At 37.2% G+C, this 17,891-nt stretch overlaps 1 protein-coding gene across 13 annotated transcripts in view; it reads right to left on the reverse strand.

The window, feature by feature from the left end:
- EMSY (EMSY transcriptional repressor, BRCA2 interacting) overlaps positions 1-17,891 on the reverse strand; it is a 104,419-nt gene that overhangs the window by 66,492 nt on the left and 20,036 nt on the right. For all 13 annotated transcript variants that reach the window (XM_021926340.2, XM_009186957.3, XM_021926341.2 and 10 more), the window contains 2 exons: positions 17,605-17,864; positions 8,849-9,125 (listed from right to left, as the gene is read on the reverse strand). In XM_021926340.2, coding sequence (XP_021782032.1) covers positions 8,849-9,125; positions 17,605-17,864 — 537 coding nt within the window. The remainder of the gene's footprint in view (positions 1-8,848; positions 9,126-17,604; positions 17,865-17,891) is intronic.

Here is a 17,891-nt window from a genome sequence, read left to right on the forward strand (position 1 = left end):
AGGAACGTTTAAGTCTGCTGAAGCTGCACCCACAGCTGCCCCTTCCCCAGGTGCTCTGTTCCAGGGAGATGGGAGTTTTACCCATAAGCCCCTGACTGAGGCTGCTGCCTTTCTTTCAGAGATGCCCTGTCCACAGAGGAGGAATCTAGAGAGGCAGTCTGGCTACAGAGGCTTTGACGAGCTGCAGTGGGCTCCGCCCAGTTCGAACTTCCCTGTGGCTTTCTTTACACTCTGAGGGGAAAAACCACCTACTCAAGCCTAAGTAATGGTGGTCACCCCTCCCCCCACCAAGCTCCAGCGACCCAGGTTGACTTCAGACTGCTGTGCTGGCAGTGAGAATTTCAAGCCAGTGGATCTTAGCTTGCTGGGCTCCATGGAATTGGGATCCGCTGAGCTAGACCACTTGGCTCCCTGGCTTCACAACCCTTTCCAGGGGAGTGAAGGGTTCTGTCTCGCTGGTGTTCCAGGCACCACTGAGGTATAAAAAAAAAAAACAAACAAAAAAAACTCCTGGCTGGGCGTGGTGACTCACACCTGTAATCCCAGCACTTTGGGAGGCCGAGGTGGGTGGATCACGAGGTCAGGAGATCAAGACCATCCTGGCTAACATGATGAAACCCCATTTCTACTAAAAATACAAAAAATTAGCCGGGCATAGTGGCGGCTGCCTGTAGTCCCAGCTACTCCAGAGGCTGAGGGAGGAGAATGGCATAAACCCGGGAGGCGGAGCTTGCAGTGAGCCGAGATGGCACCACTGCACACCAGTCTGGGCAACAGAGCAAGACTCCATCCAAAAAACAAAAAACAAACAAACAAACAAAAACTCCTAAAGCTAGCTTGGTGTCTGCCCAAACAGTTGCCCAGTTTTGTGCTTGAAACCCAGGGCCCTGGGTGGTGTAGGCACCCGAAGGAATCTCCTGGTCTATGGGTTGCAAAGACCATGGGAAAAGCATAGTATGTGGGCCTGAATGCACCGTCCCTCAGAGCAGGGTCCCTCACGGCTTCCCTTGGCTAGACGAGGGAGTTCCCCAACCCCTTGCGCTTCCTGGGTGAGGTAACACCCCACCTTGCTCTGGCTAACCCTCCATGGGCTACATCCACTGTCTAACCAATCCCAATGAGATAAGCCAGGTACCTCAGTTGGAAATGCAGAAATCATCTGCCTTCTGTGTTGATCTCGCTGGGAGCTACAGACCACAGCTGTTCCTATTCAGCTATCTTGCCAGCCACTCCCCCAAGAAAGCATTTTTATATAACTCTTCATTGGTCTAAGGCTACCTTGGCCGCATGGCTGAATTAATAAAGTCACACTGGGGGAAAGTACATGGCATAAACATTATTTTTGAGGAGAATTTCAACTGGAAGATGAGAACAGTCATCAATAAATAAAATCTTGCCATTGTTGCACAGTCCAGCTGCCCTGCAATGAACACAAGCTGCTGGTACAAGATGTTTGGAAACCAATCAGAAAAGATATCCCCAGTAATACATGCTTTTTTGTTACCATAATAACAGACTGGTAAGAAATTCACTCCTTAAAAACAGCAAGAATGCAAGCTTTTGCCCATCACAGCATTTATGAGTGCCTCCTACATTACCACATCCCATCCCAGTTATTCTGTCCTTGGCATCCTTAATACCTGTATTGGCTGTCTCATCAGCTGTAGTCAGTGTCTTTCTGGGGCATTAACACCAAAACAGTGACGTTTCATCAGCATTATTGACTTGTTCTGGCATAAGATAGTAATCAGCGGTGACGATGGCAAACTTGTCAATGAACTTCTTGCTGCTTCGTTATCAAAAAATGCTTTATCACTACAAAGTTTTAAAACTGTAATGCCGCATCTCTTCTTAAATTTCTGCAAATGGTCTGTTGAATATTCACAGCTTCCTTCAATTTTTAGTTAATCATGATAGATCTTTGCTTGTTTCATGATCAGTATTACCATTAAGTGACATGAGTTCACTACAATGCTGATGGATCCACTCTTTCAATACGTGATCGAGATCTTCATTTTTAGCTTTATGCAGCGTATTTCTATTTTTCATTAACTTCTGTTCATCATTTCAGCACAGAATTTCAATAGCTTATCCTTTTGTTTTTTCAGGTCATATATGGTAGTCATTCCAACACCATACTCTTCTGCAACACACTGCACACTTAACACCACTGTCCAATTTCTCCAACAGCTTATCCTTCTGTGCTATATAAACTTAAGTGCTTCCTCGTTGCCTTGTCACTATTACCCCTCAGAGGTATCTGCAGGCCTTTTTGACATTTTTCAACATCTTTACACCACAGAACAGAAAATAAGCAAAAAAAAACATGGTAAGTGATGCACATAGGTCTTGGCCCCATGTGGAGAATTGCGGGGAACCTGTTATTGGCACATCCAGCCTGCATACACGCCATTTTATTACCCGCTGAGGGAGTGTTTGTGTCAGGGGAATCTGGGTGGGCAAGGAAAAGATATGTTACTGCTACAGAAGGCAGAAGGAGTCTTTTTTCCCTTGGGAATGCTGAATAAGCTGTGTGGTGTGCACCTGTGTTTTGATTGCAATTTACCACATGAAGTCAGGTGTGGAATTGTCCACTTGTGGCATCAGTTGGCCCTCAGAAAGCTTCAGATTTTAGAGCATTTCAGATTTCAGATTTTCAGATTAGGAATGATGAAACTGTACTGGTTAAGCAGTATGCTACTCAATTTTTTAATCGCCAAAATTATTCCCTCCGCCCTATTTTTTTTTTAAACAAGAAGAATAAGGACTTAATAGTGGCCAGATACTAATGAAATATTCTGAAAGGGTATAGTTCAGGGGGATAAAATACAGCATTTAGTAAACTCTACAAAAAAATTCCAATTCTTCTATTTGGTAATCCTGCTCCTTCCTGAGTGCTGGTTCTAAGAAAAGGGAAGGCTCAATTAAATTCACAAAGATGTTAACTATAGTTAAATCTAGAATATCAAACCCTGGAAACACACTAGATACCCAACAATAAGGGAATAATTTAATAAATTATTATGTATTATATAATAAATGTAATAAATTATGCAATAATAAAAATATTAAACAGCTCTGAAAATAATTAGGATAATGCTAATGAAGCAACAATATATGAAGAAAGCATGTTACCAAATAGAATATGAACTTTTTATTCAAAATATGTAAAAAATATTATTCACAGCCAGGTGCGGTGGCTCACACCTATAATTCCAGCACTTTGGGAGGCTGAAGCGGGTGGCTTATGAGGTCAGGAGTGCAAGGCCAGCCTGACCAACATGGTGAAACCCCGTCTCTACTAAAAATACAAAAATTTGCTGGGCGTGGTGGCACACGCCTGTAATCCCAGCTACTCAGGAGGCTGAGGCAGGAGAATCACTTGAACCTGGGAGGCAGAGATTGCAGTGAGCCGAGATTGCACCACTGCACTCCAGTGTGGGTGACAGCAAGACTCCGTCTCCAAAAAAAAAAAAAAAATTATTCACATGGGTAAAGGTAATAATACAGAAAAAGAAAGTGCTATTGTGGTACAGTGGTGGGATTACTGGTAGCACTTTGTTCTCTACTGTTCTCCGAAACTGTCTGACCTACTAATATTGTTAGGTTTTAAATAACTTTTAAATGCTTTTAGATACTAAATGGGAACCATGTTGAACTGATAGGGTTGGGGGATTTCACAGGGAAGGTATTTTGTGAAACGGCAATGGAAAACAGAAACTGCATTCAGGGCCAGCCTAAAGAAAGTAAATAAAGTGCAGACAGCAGGAATATTAGTGGAAACAATGTAATTGGAAGTAACTTGTTAGGTTGAAAACGGGTCAAGGAGGGAAAATAAAAGGTCAGCAGAAGATTGTCACAGCACTGGGTAAATAATTCATGAAGTCCATAAAATAACATGAAAAGAACAAGATGAAAGCAAATTTTCTCACCAAAGTAAAATTTAAAAAAACAGTAGCAACAATTAATCTAAGAAACAGGCAGAATAAAAAGTGGAATCAATCTAAGAAATAATAGCCCATTTGAGAATGGATTTGAGAGATAACAATAAAAGCTAATTACAGCTTCTAGTCTGTTAAGTACAAAATCTGGAGGAAAAAGGAAGATGAACCAACTATGAAGAAGCAGTCATCTAAGATACAAATTATTTCCTTCTATACACACAAACCACATTTCAGCTATTACCTCTTTCTATATTACCAGCACCAGACTTATAACCACCAAATTAAAAATTACTCCTTCCAAATATTAAAGTGCACAACAGTTTGCATAATATATTACGTTTATCTAAGAAAAAGGTAAAATATAATAAATACACATTTGCTTATATGTTAAAAAATGAAAGGAGAAATAAAAATTAAAAAGATTACCCATTATGGGGACAGAACAACTGTTGGAAGAAGAAGTCATAGATAAACAGACTTCTCAGAACATACTTGATTTTGTGGATTTGATTTTGGAACTACGTAAATATGTTATATAATTATAAATAAAATTTAGCAAAAATTTTCAAAATGACAATCCAAAAAAAAAAAAAAAACCCAGAAACAAATTAAACTATAATGCTTGACTATAGAGAAAAGAATTATTTCAAGTGACTTTTAAATACAGTAATTTGACTGTATATCCTTACAATACCCTTAAAAATGAAATAACTACAATAAAAATTTATGTTCAATAATCATATTGGTTCTATTATTCTGAAACTATTATGTATTATACATTAAAGGTATAATTATATTAATCATTCGAAATCAGGATTTCCTAGTTCCTAAAGATTCTTCCTGAATCATCAGAAGAAAAAAGATACAAACATACAAATAGAAAAAGTTAAAATCCATAATTATAAATTGGAATTAGTAATATCAGCATGAACTGATGACATATTTCCTCTCAAACAAAAAAGAACTCTAGCTCTGTCCACCAATAAAATGTAGAAACAATGACCAATGCAGTAGTGATGAACACCCCCACAATGCCCAGATTGTGGTATCTAAACACCATTTTTCACTAAGAAACCAGGACTCCCTGAAAAAATGTCTAATTTCAAGTCTAGGGGAGAAAATGTACAAGATGAACCTGGAACATCTCAACATACCATGAAACAAGGACACTATTAAAGACTAATGTAGTCGTGTCAAAAGAATTTAGAAATCAACTTAAAGAGACTCCCACTGCAAAGGATGGAACAATGTGAGCACCAGAAGGAAGATCTGCAATGTATTGATAGACACCAAAAATCTTAATAATATGGGGAGTTAAAATCTTATTGGCCGATGAACCAATTCATCTGAAAATATACAAATGAAGAGAAATAATCAGGCATGTATCCTGCTTCTCCCACATGAGTTGTACCTTAGGGTAAGCAATAATAATAAAGGAAAGTTCTTCTTTAAGAATTCTAGCTAATAAATGAAAATAAAGATAAAATGCATTTTGCAATAACCAATAAAATAATAGATCTAGGCAAAGATTATTAATAGCTATTAAAACCATTTGGTAACACTTGTATCCTCTAGTCAATGTTAACATCACTAAAGGGAAAAAACAGACATTATATGTCTCTTAAAATGATGCAACAAGAAGTATACACTACCACTTATAAAATGTTCATTCTTCCTATTTCCAAAAACAATCATACTTGAATCTAATCAAGCTCCTAGATTTGGCTACCAGTTTTATGGAAATGCATTGAACAGGAGACTTTGTTAAACTACACTACACAAATGAAATCAGTAAAATCCAGACTATGGGAAACTCTCAGGAAAAATTAGTTATTTCTTCAACAAGTAAGTTGCAAGGACAAAAGAGAGAGAAGACCACTAAGTTAAAAGAGACGTAACTACATCAATTAATGCAGTGTGGACCATCACTACACTTACAAACATGGAGTCATTTACCAAGTTACTGCTAAGACCCTTTCCCCTCTACCACCAGCTACCCCTACAAGCATAACCAGAGATACATCAGCTCTAAAACAATATGTCTGTAGTCCATAGTAGAAGCAGACACTGAATGCCCTCTTGCCTGATGTACCCACACAGGAGCTGCTACAGAAGCCCTGCAGGCAGAATCACAAATGCAGTCTATGTGTTACCACTTCCACCAATATTACCTTTCTTTAAAAAAAATAAAACTCCTTGATTTCTTAGTACTAATAACACCTAAATTAAATATGTCAAACAGAAACGAAATAATCACATCGTTTACTTGAGTATATTCAGAGTTTACTTTCACATCCTTCATTCTCTATTAACTTCCAGTGACTTTAAGAGAAATCTCTGAGATGTCACTTCCAGCTCCCCTATAATTACTTAAGACTCAAACAGATGTAGAATGCTAAGAAGCAAAGGAGAAAATGAAGAAAGTCCTAAGTTCCTAAAAGATTCAGTGGCTACCTGGAGAAAATTAAGAATGAAAAACAGAAGCCTGGAATATTCATTTTGCTTGAAGATATTTTATTAGTAACCAAGAGAAATATCTCTTACCTCAAATAGTAACATCTATCTTGGAAAAACAGTAATCTTTCTAATACAGTAAAACCAGCAAACTGTTTGATGAGTATTGGCAGAGAGAAACAACTATCAATAGATGATAATTCCTATTAGGGTTGATACACGCATCAGTCAGGTGAGGAGTCAGGTGGCCTTTCCTTCTCTCAACCTTCAAATGATAAAACGGTGAATTCGGAACATGTTTGTAACCAACATTTTAAACAAATTTTCTGTATAAAAATTATTTTTATATTTAGGCCAGGCATGAGGATGCACACCTGTAATCCCAGCACTTTGGTAGGCTGAAGTGGGGGGGATCTCTAGAGGCCAGGAGTTCAAGACCAGCCTGGGCAACATGGCAAAACACCGCCTCTAGTAGAAATACAAAAATTAGCCAGGCTTGGGAGCACACACCTGTAGTCTCAGCTACTGGGGTGGCTGAGGCAGGAGAATTGCTTGAACCCGGGAGGCGGAGGTTGCAGTGAGCCAAGATCACGCCACTACACTCTAGCCTGGGTGACAGAGGGAGACTCTATCTCAAAAAATAAATATTTCTGTATTTAACAGGACTATATTCTCATTCACTGCTGTATAAATAGAAATGTTGGAATTTTTTTTTTAATTCCAACAAAAGGAAATTTGAAGACTGCTACTTCTTGTCATTGATTGAGACATTAAATGGGTATCAGAACCAGAAAATGACAGATGCTCCCATATCCTACTATATAACAGCTGCAGAGTGAAGAAACAGTGACTGCATCATATCTATGTAATCTCTTCCTTGCTTACAGTTACATAAAACACACAACACATCATTAAAGCAATCAAGACACTGTTTTCCTACTCGAGTGCTTGCATTCACGCCTAGTTCATAAACTAGAATATTTCCAAGCCCCAATCTGCCTTGAGTTATATACTATTCACATAAAACTCAATGAAAATTAATACCAAGTACCCTTCTATATTGCTTCTAAGCTCCATTTAATAGACTATAAATATGGGTATGAATTCTACATAATATATGCTTCCCTCTGATCACTCTCTTAAGATCTACCAACACTGAAAAAAGGAAGTTTCTGACGATATGCTATTTGTCTTTCATATGGGAGGAACACAAAGGTATTAGGAAACTAAGCTAAAATGGAACTGAGATTTCCACATTTCCTTTTCTTTGCCTTTTTTTTTTTGAGACAGGGTCTTGCTCTGTCACCAGGGCTGGAGCGCAGTGCAGCAATCTCAGCTCACTGCAATCTCTGCCTCCCGGGTTCAAATGATTCTCCCACCTCAGCCTCCCGAGTAGCTGGGATTACAGGTGTGCACTACCATGCCCGGCTAATTTTTGTATTTTTTTAGTAGAGACAGGGTTTCATCATGTTGGCCAGGCTGTTCTTGAACTCCTGACCTCAAGTGATTTGCCTGCCTCCGCTTCCCAAAGTGCTAGGATTACAGGCGTGAGCCACTGCGCCCGGTCTCCTCTGCTATTAAGCAGCAATTGCCCTTGAGTTCAGGTCTCAGTTGCTCTTCAGTTAATATTTCCATCATCTATCCATACAGAAAAATTTAGGAGACTAGCAGAGCACAGTGGCTGGTGCCTGTAAAACCAGCACTTTGGGAGGCTGAGGTGGGTGGATTGCCTGAACTCAGGAGTTCCAGACCAGCCTGGGCAACATGGCAAGACTCCGTCTCTACCAAAAATACAAAAAAAATAGTGGGGTATGATGGTGTGTGCCTGTGGTCCCAGCTACTCAGAAGGCTGAGGTGGGAGGATCACTTAGGCCCGGCAGGTGGAGGTTGCAGTGAGCCAAGATTGCTCCACTGCACTTCAGCCTGGGTGACAGAGCAAGACCCTGTCTCAACAACAACAAAAAAAGAAAAATGTAAGAAAAAGAAAAGAAAAATGTAGGAAACTGAAGAAAAGGCAAATGGCATATCCTTGAAACCGTCTTCTTCCTCCTACTACTTATCATTTACTTTGAAGAGGTTGTGTACTTGATGCTTCCTCTGAAGAACCTATGGTAATATAATTTCAAATTTCTCATTTAAAAATTTCATTATATTAAATATATTTGTATAGCCCTTTGAAATTTATTGTGACAAGATTTAACCTACATTTTGTAAACGTTAGCAGCCCAGGCCATTAGGTACTGTGCAAAACAACTTGGGGCAAGCATATTAATATAAGAAAATGGAATCACCTACCATCTTGACATTCTCAAACTGGGGTACATGGGGTGGTGATCTTGGGTCTACGAGTAGGGACCTTCATATCCAAAGCAGAAAAACACATCTACCAAGTTTTCTTCAAAATTCCATATAGCAACTGTGACAGAATTAAATTGTGAAACAGCACTCACCTTGTGCTACTGTTGACATGACCACAGATGGTGTAGAGGATACCACAGCTGTTACTGCAACTGTATTAGGAATAGGTGATGGTGTAGAACTGCTGCTGCCACTGCTGCTATTACTGACCAGAGAGGACTGTGAAGCAGTTATAACAACTGGAGGCTTCTGGGTTGTAGAAGCAATGACTGACGTTGGTACAAGCTTAGTGACTGCTGCATAGTTATGGGATTTGGAGAGAATGTTGGGCACGAAGGTTGAGCTTGGTGATGTGGTGACTATAATAACCTAAGGAATAAAAAATAAGTTATTTTTATGTACCTACTATACTACGAATATATCTACGCTCACAGTTAACTACATACAATTCAAAAATAGCTTATGAAAAACAAAGAAGCAATTCAACAGAGAAGAATATACAACTAAAAATATACTAAAAATTTCCTTTACTAGTAATCATCAAAATGTACTTAAAAGCAACAATTTTACAAATCAAGTATTTTAAAAGATAACATCAATGCTGTATAAGATACAGCAAAATAGACAATTCAGCATATTACTTAGGGAGTATAAACTGACACACTTTTTCTAGAAAGTAATTTAAACATTCATTCGTTTATAAATATTTATTGAGCGCCTACTATGTGCCAGGCATGGTCCTAGACGCTGGAGAATAGAAGAATGAACAAAAGAAACAAAGTTCATACCTTCAAGTAGCTTACATTTTAGTAGTGGGAGAGAAATAAACAGAAAACTAAGTATATGTCACGTAGAGACAAATGGAAGAGACGAAAAAAGTATGGTAGGAGAATAAAGAATGATGGGAGCACTGTATGATTTTTTAAGTAATGTATTCAATAAAGACCTCTCAGTAAGGTAACATATGAGCAGAAACCAGAAGGAAGTAGGGATATGAACCATGGTGCTACCCAGAAGACCATCCATCGGCACAGTGAGCAGCAAATACAAAGGCCCTAAAGCAGAAGCAAGCTTGGTATGTTCAAGAAACTTCAAAGATCTAGTGAACGGGATAGAAATGTATAGGGTACAAAGTAGTAGTAGACAACTGCAGAGAAGTAATGGAGGACTAAACCATGTAAGAGCATGTTGACAGTATATACCCTTTATGTGATGTGATGAAAAAGGTACTTTCTCTCTGAGGTCTTCTGTCCAAAAGCCCATAATCATAATCATGAGAAGAACATTAGACAAATTCTAATAGTTGGGGTATCTATAAGATACTTGACCAGTACTCCTCAAAATTGTCAAGGTCATCAAAAAAAAGGAAAGTCTGAGAAACTTTCACAGTAAAGAGGAATCAAGAGGAGCCTAAGGAGAAACGACAACTAAATATAATATGGTATCCTGGAACAGAAAAAGACAATAGGTAAAAAACAAGGAAATATGAATAAACCATGGACTTAATTTTAACATCAATGCATTAATACTATTCATTAGCTATAACAATGTATCACACCAATGTAAAATGTTCAGAATAAAGGAGACTTCTCAGGAAGTGGGTAAAAAACAAAACGAAACAAAGAGAACAAGAAAACTAGGTGCAGAGTATATGAGAACTCTCTGTACTATCTTCTCAATTTTTCTGTAAATCTACAACTGTTTTAAAAAATAAAGTCCATTTTTTAAAAAATCATTACCTGTTAGGTAAAAAGTACAGTAGGGCAATGAAGGTAGAAACAGGGAGACAAATTAAGAAGCTCCTGTAACAAACCAGGCAGGGATGATGGTGACCAAAGTATCTGTGGCGGAAGGAGGTAAAAAGTGAACAGATTCTGAATACACTGCAAAGGTAAAGCCAACAGTATTTGCTTGTATGTTGAAATGAAGAATGGAGAAAAAGAGAGGCAGGAAAGAGATGTCAAGGTTTTGCCAGTATAACTGGAAAACTGTAGATGATTTAGTGACAAATCATTCCAGACAGAGAGAATAGTATGAAGGAAAGGACCTAATGTCAGAAGTAGCTTGATAAATTTAAAAACAGAAAGGAAGGCACTGTAGCAAAAAGCACATAGGGCAAAGAGGAATTGGAAAAGCAAGCAAAGGCTACATTAAATGCAGAATTTAGATTTTTATACTAAGTATAATAGAAAGCCACAGGAAGATTTTAAGTAGGAAGAAAAACAAAATTTGATGTATGTTTTAAAAGATCACTCTAGCTGCTACATGATAAGAGGCAAGAGGGGAAACAGTGAGACCAGTTAAACTATTGCATCAGACCAAGCAAAAATGATTGAGGCTGCTTGCGCTGGACTGTTAGTAGTAGAAATAAAGAGAAGAGATCAGAGTCAGATTATTTTGAAAAGTAGAGAGAATAGGATTTGTTGATGAATGGAAATGGCAGGGTTAAGGAAAAAAACAGAATCAGGAATAGCTCCTAGGGCTAGTATGTATCGGCTTATTTAAATCTCCCAACAATTCTATGACACATGTACTATTATTATCCCCATTTTACAAATGAGAACACAAAAATTATTTAGAAGTCTGTAGTATCACATTTTTATTCTGGGGTGGTACAGTAAAACCCAAAACAGAGCAGATTATCTCCTTCCTCTTTAAATGACATTATTTGTACCTACCTAGAAAAGAAAAACTGTTTTGAAAAATCTAAAGAATTTAAGGGAAAATTCTTTTTCATTTTTATATCACTTCTAAAGAAGGCCGGAAGTTAGTTAGTCAAAATTTACTAAATATGTCTGTACTCAGGACCTACATCTCAAAGAAGCTCTGACCATAACATTATTATTATACACTTTGGGTGTTACAGAGAATTACAAAATGTAAGTACTTATCCAGTGTTACAGAGAATTACAAGATATAAGTACTTGTCCATTACTTTAAGGAGTTTGTTAGTTAATTATTTGAGGCATCAAGAAAGATACATAAGATCAGCAAACACCTATACAGGTCGACCAGCATATTTATAGATAGACTTGATCAGCAAACACCTATCTAGCATTATTAGAAAACAACAATCAACCATGATACCAACTGAGAAATAGACCAATATGGTAAAAAGACCACAAGTTTAGGAGTCAAATGAACCCGAACTTAGATCCTGCCTCTGCCACTTAAAAATGGCAGGCCCCTGGACATGTTGGAATCTCTGCACTCTGATTTTCATCTATATAATGGGGATAATAATACCTACCTTGCAAAGTCATTACAAGGATTAAACGATATAATAATGTTAAGCATCTGACATAGTGCTAGGCACATAGCAGGTGGTCAATATTTGGCAGTCAACAAATGGAACTTAGTAGTTTATTACTACTACTTAATAAATGTGAAAAGGATATCAGTAAAGGCATTATACATCAAATCAATCTGAAAATGTATTTCAATATACTTTGTTTCACTTAAAACTTCTCTTATTTTTTCCCCAAATTCTGATACCTCTGCGAATCCAAAGAATTCACAGCTGCTGCCACAGCCAAACCATTAGAGTAGCAATGGCAATTAGGGTTCACTTTTGCCAGTTCTGAACTAATTGTAGTAGCCTCCTGGAGTACAATGCTTATAAGGACTCTGAGGCACAGATAAGAATTCACCAACGCTTAGCAGGAAAGTATGCCACAGTTAATTAGCAATGTCTGTCATGGGCAAGGGCAAGGGAAGCATTCACACTTGTACCAAATATTTGCAATTTCAGAATTAGAGTATACATGTAGGCTTTAACATTAAGACAAAACTTCAGCAAAATGAATCTACAGTCTTTAAGAGCATATTTTAGGTTACAGATACAAATGATAAAATCTATTTTGAGATTTCAGTCTGCAAGATGATTTCTGATCTGAAAAGAAGTTATCCTTCATTAGAGATCCACCTTGGAGGAAACCTACTTGCACTTTAAAGTTACTCATTACAATAGGGGGAAGTATAGGGGTTTAAAACCAAGTGAACCAAACAGTGTTTATTCAGGCCATAATTCAAATTACTGACCTTCTAGCACTCACAAAAACTCCTTAAGAGTGCTGGGACTTGCACCCTAAGGACAAAATGAAAAATATCAATCAAGCACATGAAGGCATAAAGCTAAATTCCGCTGCTTTGATATATAAGTGCTGTATCAATGTTATATTTAAAATGAAGGCACCACATTAACACAGGTGGAAATGTGTCTACCCTGAAAATATATTACCTATTTGAATTTGAATAAAGTCCACAAATTCATAAATAATTATACTTAATATAAAAATCACTTCACCTACAATAATTCCTAAGTTGCCTCATATAGGATTTGTGACAAATCCAAGGTGAATGCAATAATGGCGACAGCCTTGGATAGATTTCAGAAAAATCCAATTACCCAAGCAAGAGGAAAACATAAAACTCCAAGAACATTTATTAGTCCTACCCATATCGGCTTGTCCATAAAATGATAAAAGTAATGGCATTGAGTACACATGAAGTAAAAGAGTACAGTTTTACATCTGGAACACAGTAGGTGCTCAATAAATATTTGTGGAATGAATGAGTCTTATTTTTAATGTAATTTGTTTTAAACATTTGTTTTTTTAACCACAGTAAGACAAATCTAAGGTTCTGAACCTGAACTCTCATGGTATGGCTCATATATAACTTGGGAGATAAATAAGCCCTCTTATAAATATCACAAGTCTGAAAACCTCAACTATCCATTCTCAATTGAAAATTCAGAAGAAAAAAAATAAAAATAAATATATGGTAAAGTCAATGAACTTAAAAAAAGTTCACAAACTTCACTGAGCCCTCATCTACTACACGTATTTTTAGCTTAGTCTAACAAAGAAGACGGAAAAGTTAATAGTATTAGGTGACGTTTACTGCGCATTCACTGTATGTACTATGTTAAGTATTTTTCTTTTTTTTTTTTTTCTTTTTTTGAGATGGAGTTTCACTCCTGTTTCCCAGGCTGGAGTGCGATGACATGATCTCGGCTTACTGCAACCTCTGTCTCCCGAGTTAAAGCAATTCTCCTGCCTCAGCCTCCCGAGTAGCTGAGATTACAGGCATGCGCCCCCATGCCCAGCTAATTTTGTATTTTTAGTAGGAACGGAGTTTCTCCATGTTGATCAGGCTGGTCTTGAACTCCCACCCTCAGGTGATCCGTCTGCCTCGGCCTCCCAAAGTGCTGGGATTACAGGTGTAAGCCACCACACCTGGCCTATGATCATCTTTATTTTATAAAGAAACAGGCTCAAGGGCGGTTGCTAAGCCAGTATTGGAACCAGATACATCTATTCGTTCATTAATTAATTTACTCATTCAACAAACATTAATTAGCACTTACTACATGCCAGGTACTATTCTAAATACTAGGAAATAAATTGAAGAATAAGACAAAGTCTCTACCCTTAGCAGCTTATAGTCCCTGGGAGAAATAGAAGATAAACAACTTTGCAATATAATATCAACTTGTTATAAGTATAATGAATAACAATAAAACAGAGTACGGGAATAGAAGGATATGGATGGGAGGTAGGTAGTCTTTTAGCTATTGCTTTGCTTTACTATTTCTCAAATACCAAATTAAAAGGGTAGACAAGAAGCGGGGAAGACAGAAGAATTACTGAGAAAATAAGATCCAGCAACAAAGGCAGTAAAAACATTTAAGTAAGCAGACTTAAAAATTCAGGGTAGAGCAGAATGATGCCACCTAATACAGGGCCAGCTTAGAAAGCAATAACTATAATAGCATATAAAAAGTGACATTCAGAAAGATTGTCTTGGAGTCATCAAATAAAAATGTAAAAATTATCTTCAGTATAAAACTTAAGAAGTCATCAAAAATAGTTAATTTCTATATATGAAGGGATATGCTTCAATGAAGTGATGAATTCATTTATTTGGAACAGCTATTAATCAACAGTGTAAATAAACAAAACTCTATATTACATAAAATACCTGCAAGGGAAGGAACCAACAATTGTTGAATACATACCTTATGTTGCTCTTTAAATATCCAATCTCATTTAATCCTTGCAATAACGTCTTAAGATGACATCATTCTCATCTCATAAATGAGTGAACAGATTTAGAAAGACTAATTTATTTAGGTCATACTAGAAGAGCTAGGGTTCCAACCCAGGACTCCTGACTCTAAACGTTTTTGTTTGATTCTAATACCATACCATAATCCCTCATCTTCAGACTGAAAATAGAATTACATCCCACAGATCAGCTCATTATCATTTCTAGTTACTAAGAAAATAATGATAATTTTTAATATATTATATAATGACATCTTTGCAGGAAACTCGAGGAGGTTCTTTAAGGGGAAGTTATCACAAGAATAAAGATTCAAAGGTTGAAAGACCACACAATTTACTTAAACTCCTTCCCCAAAATCCCTCTAAAATAGCATAAAGGGATTGTTTTTTAAAAAGGGAAAAGGCACATAAACCTGTAAGGTCAAAACAAAAAGGAGACAACAGCTATAAAGTTTGGAAACTGAAAAACAGACAAATAGGAACAGATTAAGCATATCCAAGAAAGTAAAAACCTAACGTAGTAAACAATAACAAAAAATAAGGCAACCTGCATTTGTGAGCCCCAGAAAGACTCAGGAATTGAGAACACCAGATACTTCTTAAGTGGGGATAAACGTGCAACTAAAGAGAGGAAAATTAGTTGAAAATCTATTTAAGAACCATTTACATCCCTAGTTATTCTCTCCCATCCTAAGGAAGGCTAAGAATTTAGTGTCATGTGGGAGACTGACAAAGAAATCTAATGACATCAGGCACATCTGAGAGGCCAGGTACTATGCTAAAAACAGAGGAGTTAAGTGAAGTATATATATCATGAATGGTGAGCCCACCCAGCCCTTTCCCTCCATTTAACCCCCAAACAAAACACTGCCACCCAGACTTATATTACTCAAGGTAGGAAACTGGGATATTTCCGAGCAATCTACCAGTCCAAACAAAAGCCCTAAAGACAGAGACAAATGGTGGAGGTAAAGGGGTAGTGGATGTTCCTGAACAAAATAAAATAGTCCAGTTGGGTCAATTTACAATGAAAGTCACCAGTCAGCATGTCCCACCCATACACACAGAGCTTTCTGTCACCTTTTTAGTGCCTATTTTCATTCGTAAGCAGACAGCCAGACACTTAAGAAAACTAAATAAAAGAGATCAAAACAAATAGATAAAAGGAACTTACAGAGAGAACATGAAAGAAGAAAACATTTAAAAAATTGTCATGAATCTCATTAGGTAAGAGAATACAATGCTTCTATGAAAGAGCAGGATGCTTTTTTTTTTAAAGGAACTTTCAGAGAAAAAGAGTTACTAGAAATTTAAAGTATGAGAGCAAAAATGAAAAATTATATAAATGTAGTGAAAAATAAAATTAAACGATAAAATAAAAATACTGAGCATTTACTACGTGCAAGGCTCTAACTATTTTTCATATATTATTTCATGTATTTACACCCAGAAGTCCTATAAAATAATTACATTGTTTTCTCTGTTTTATAGATGAGAAAACTCAGGTAGAGAGTTTAGTTTTCCCACAGTTACATAGCTACTAAGTGGCAAAAGCTGGGATCTGAATCCAGGAAGTCCAATTCCAAAATATAGGCTTTTAACCATTATATGAGAATAGGAAAACAATGCAAACAAATGGAAAATGGAAACAAGAAAGATAAATGGATCAATGTAGTCAGTTCAATAGGCAAGTAACAGGTGATCCAAAAAGAGAAAACAGAGACAAACCAAATAAATAACTCAAGAAATGTATCAGAATTGAAGGACATAAATATTCAGAATAAAAGGGCCCACTGAGCATACAACCTAATGGATGAAATAAAGACCCACACCAAGGAACATTACCTCGAAATTTCAGAATTCCGAAAGTTATTGAAAGTTTGTAAAGAGAAAAACAGGATCTGAAATTAGAATGGCACCGGACTTCCCAAAATCAATAATGGAAGCTGGAAGCCAACAGAGCAACAACACCTTCAAAAATTGACAGGGAAAATGACCTCCAACCTAGAATACTTTTCCTAGTCAAACCATAAAAAAAGTGGGAAGGTAGAATAAAGAAATTTGCAGTCTACCATGCAAGGCCCCCCAAAATTTACTTTCCATCCACCCATACATCAGGTAGCTACTGGAGGATATGCTCTAGCAAAATGAGCAATGAAACTAATAAAGAAGATCAGAATGATGGTTAAGGAGAGATCCCAGAAACACATTATGGTCCATCCAGATCAGTGTGGGAAGACAGAGGGGTCTAATAACATGAAACTGACAAAATACTAATGACTTCAACATATTTAGAGAAGAATTTAAGAATGAATTAATAATAGCATACAAAGAATTTAAAAAGAAGATAACAAAAGTTATTCACTTAATTATATCCTTCCTTTCTTCTATAAAACACCTGACAACTTTACTACTTTGGCAAATTAAAATCTGAGTTCCTACAGGGAAGGTCATACAAATAAAGGTTAAGATTGTTTTTCTATTTAAATTTTTTTCCAAATAGGATTACAATGATAAAATAGAGCACAATTCTTAGAAGAGATCGGCTAGCTGTGTCATATTAGGCAAGTCATTTAACATCGCAAAGCCTCATCTGCAAAAGTGAAATAATAATACCTATCCCAAAGCCTTATCTGGAGAATTAAACAAAGTAAAAGATGTGAACATCCCCAGCATAATGCCAAGCACATAGTAAGCACTCGGTGCATGTTTATTAAATCTGAATCATACTGTCTGAAAGAAACAACTGGCAGGCAGAGACTCCCTCCACCACATACCTTCTGTGTTGTCGTGTTTGTTGTCTGTGTTGACGGTTTAGTGAAGGTTATTTTCACAGGAGACATGTGGGGTGGTAAGGAGTTGGCAATGCTCTGCATGATGTTGCTCATCTTGGGACTACCACTCACAGGCACAGTGATCGTCTTTGAGACTGGAACAACGGCCTTTGGAACTTCCTTTAGAACAACAGGAGAGGAGCTGGAAGAGTTTGTTCGCCTTCGTTTTCTGGGTTTTTCATCTTCATCTGAACAGCTTACACCTGAAGGGCAACGACAATACTGCTATA

The sequence above is a fragment of the Papio anubis genome, chromosome 12 (assembly GCF_008728515.1).
Source record: "Papio anubis isolate 15944 chromosome 12, Panubis1.0, whole genome shotgun sequence".
In the NCBI taxonomy this organism is placed as follows: domain Eukaryota; kingdom Metazoa; phylum Chordata; class Mammalia; order Primates; family Cercopithecidae; genus Papio; species Papio anubis.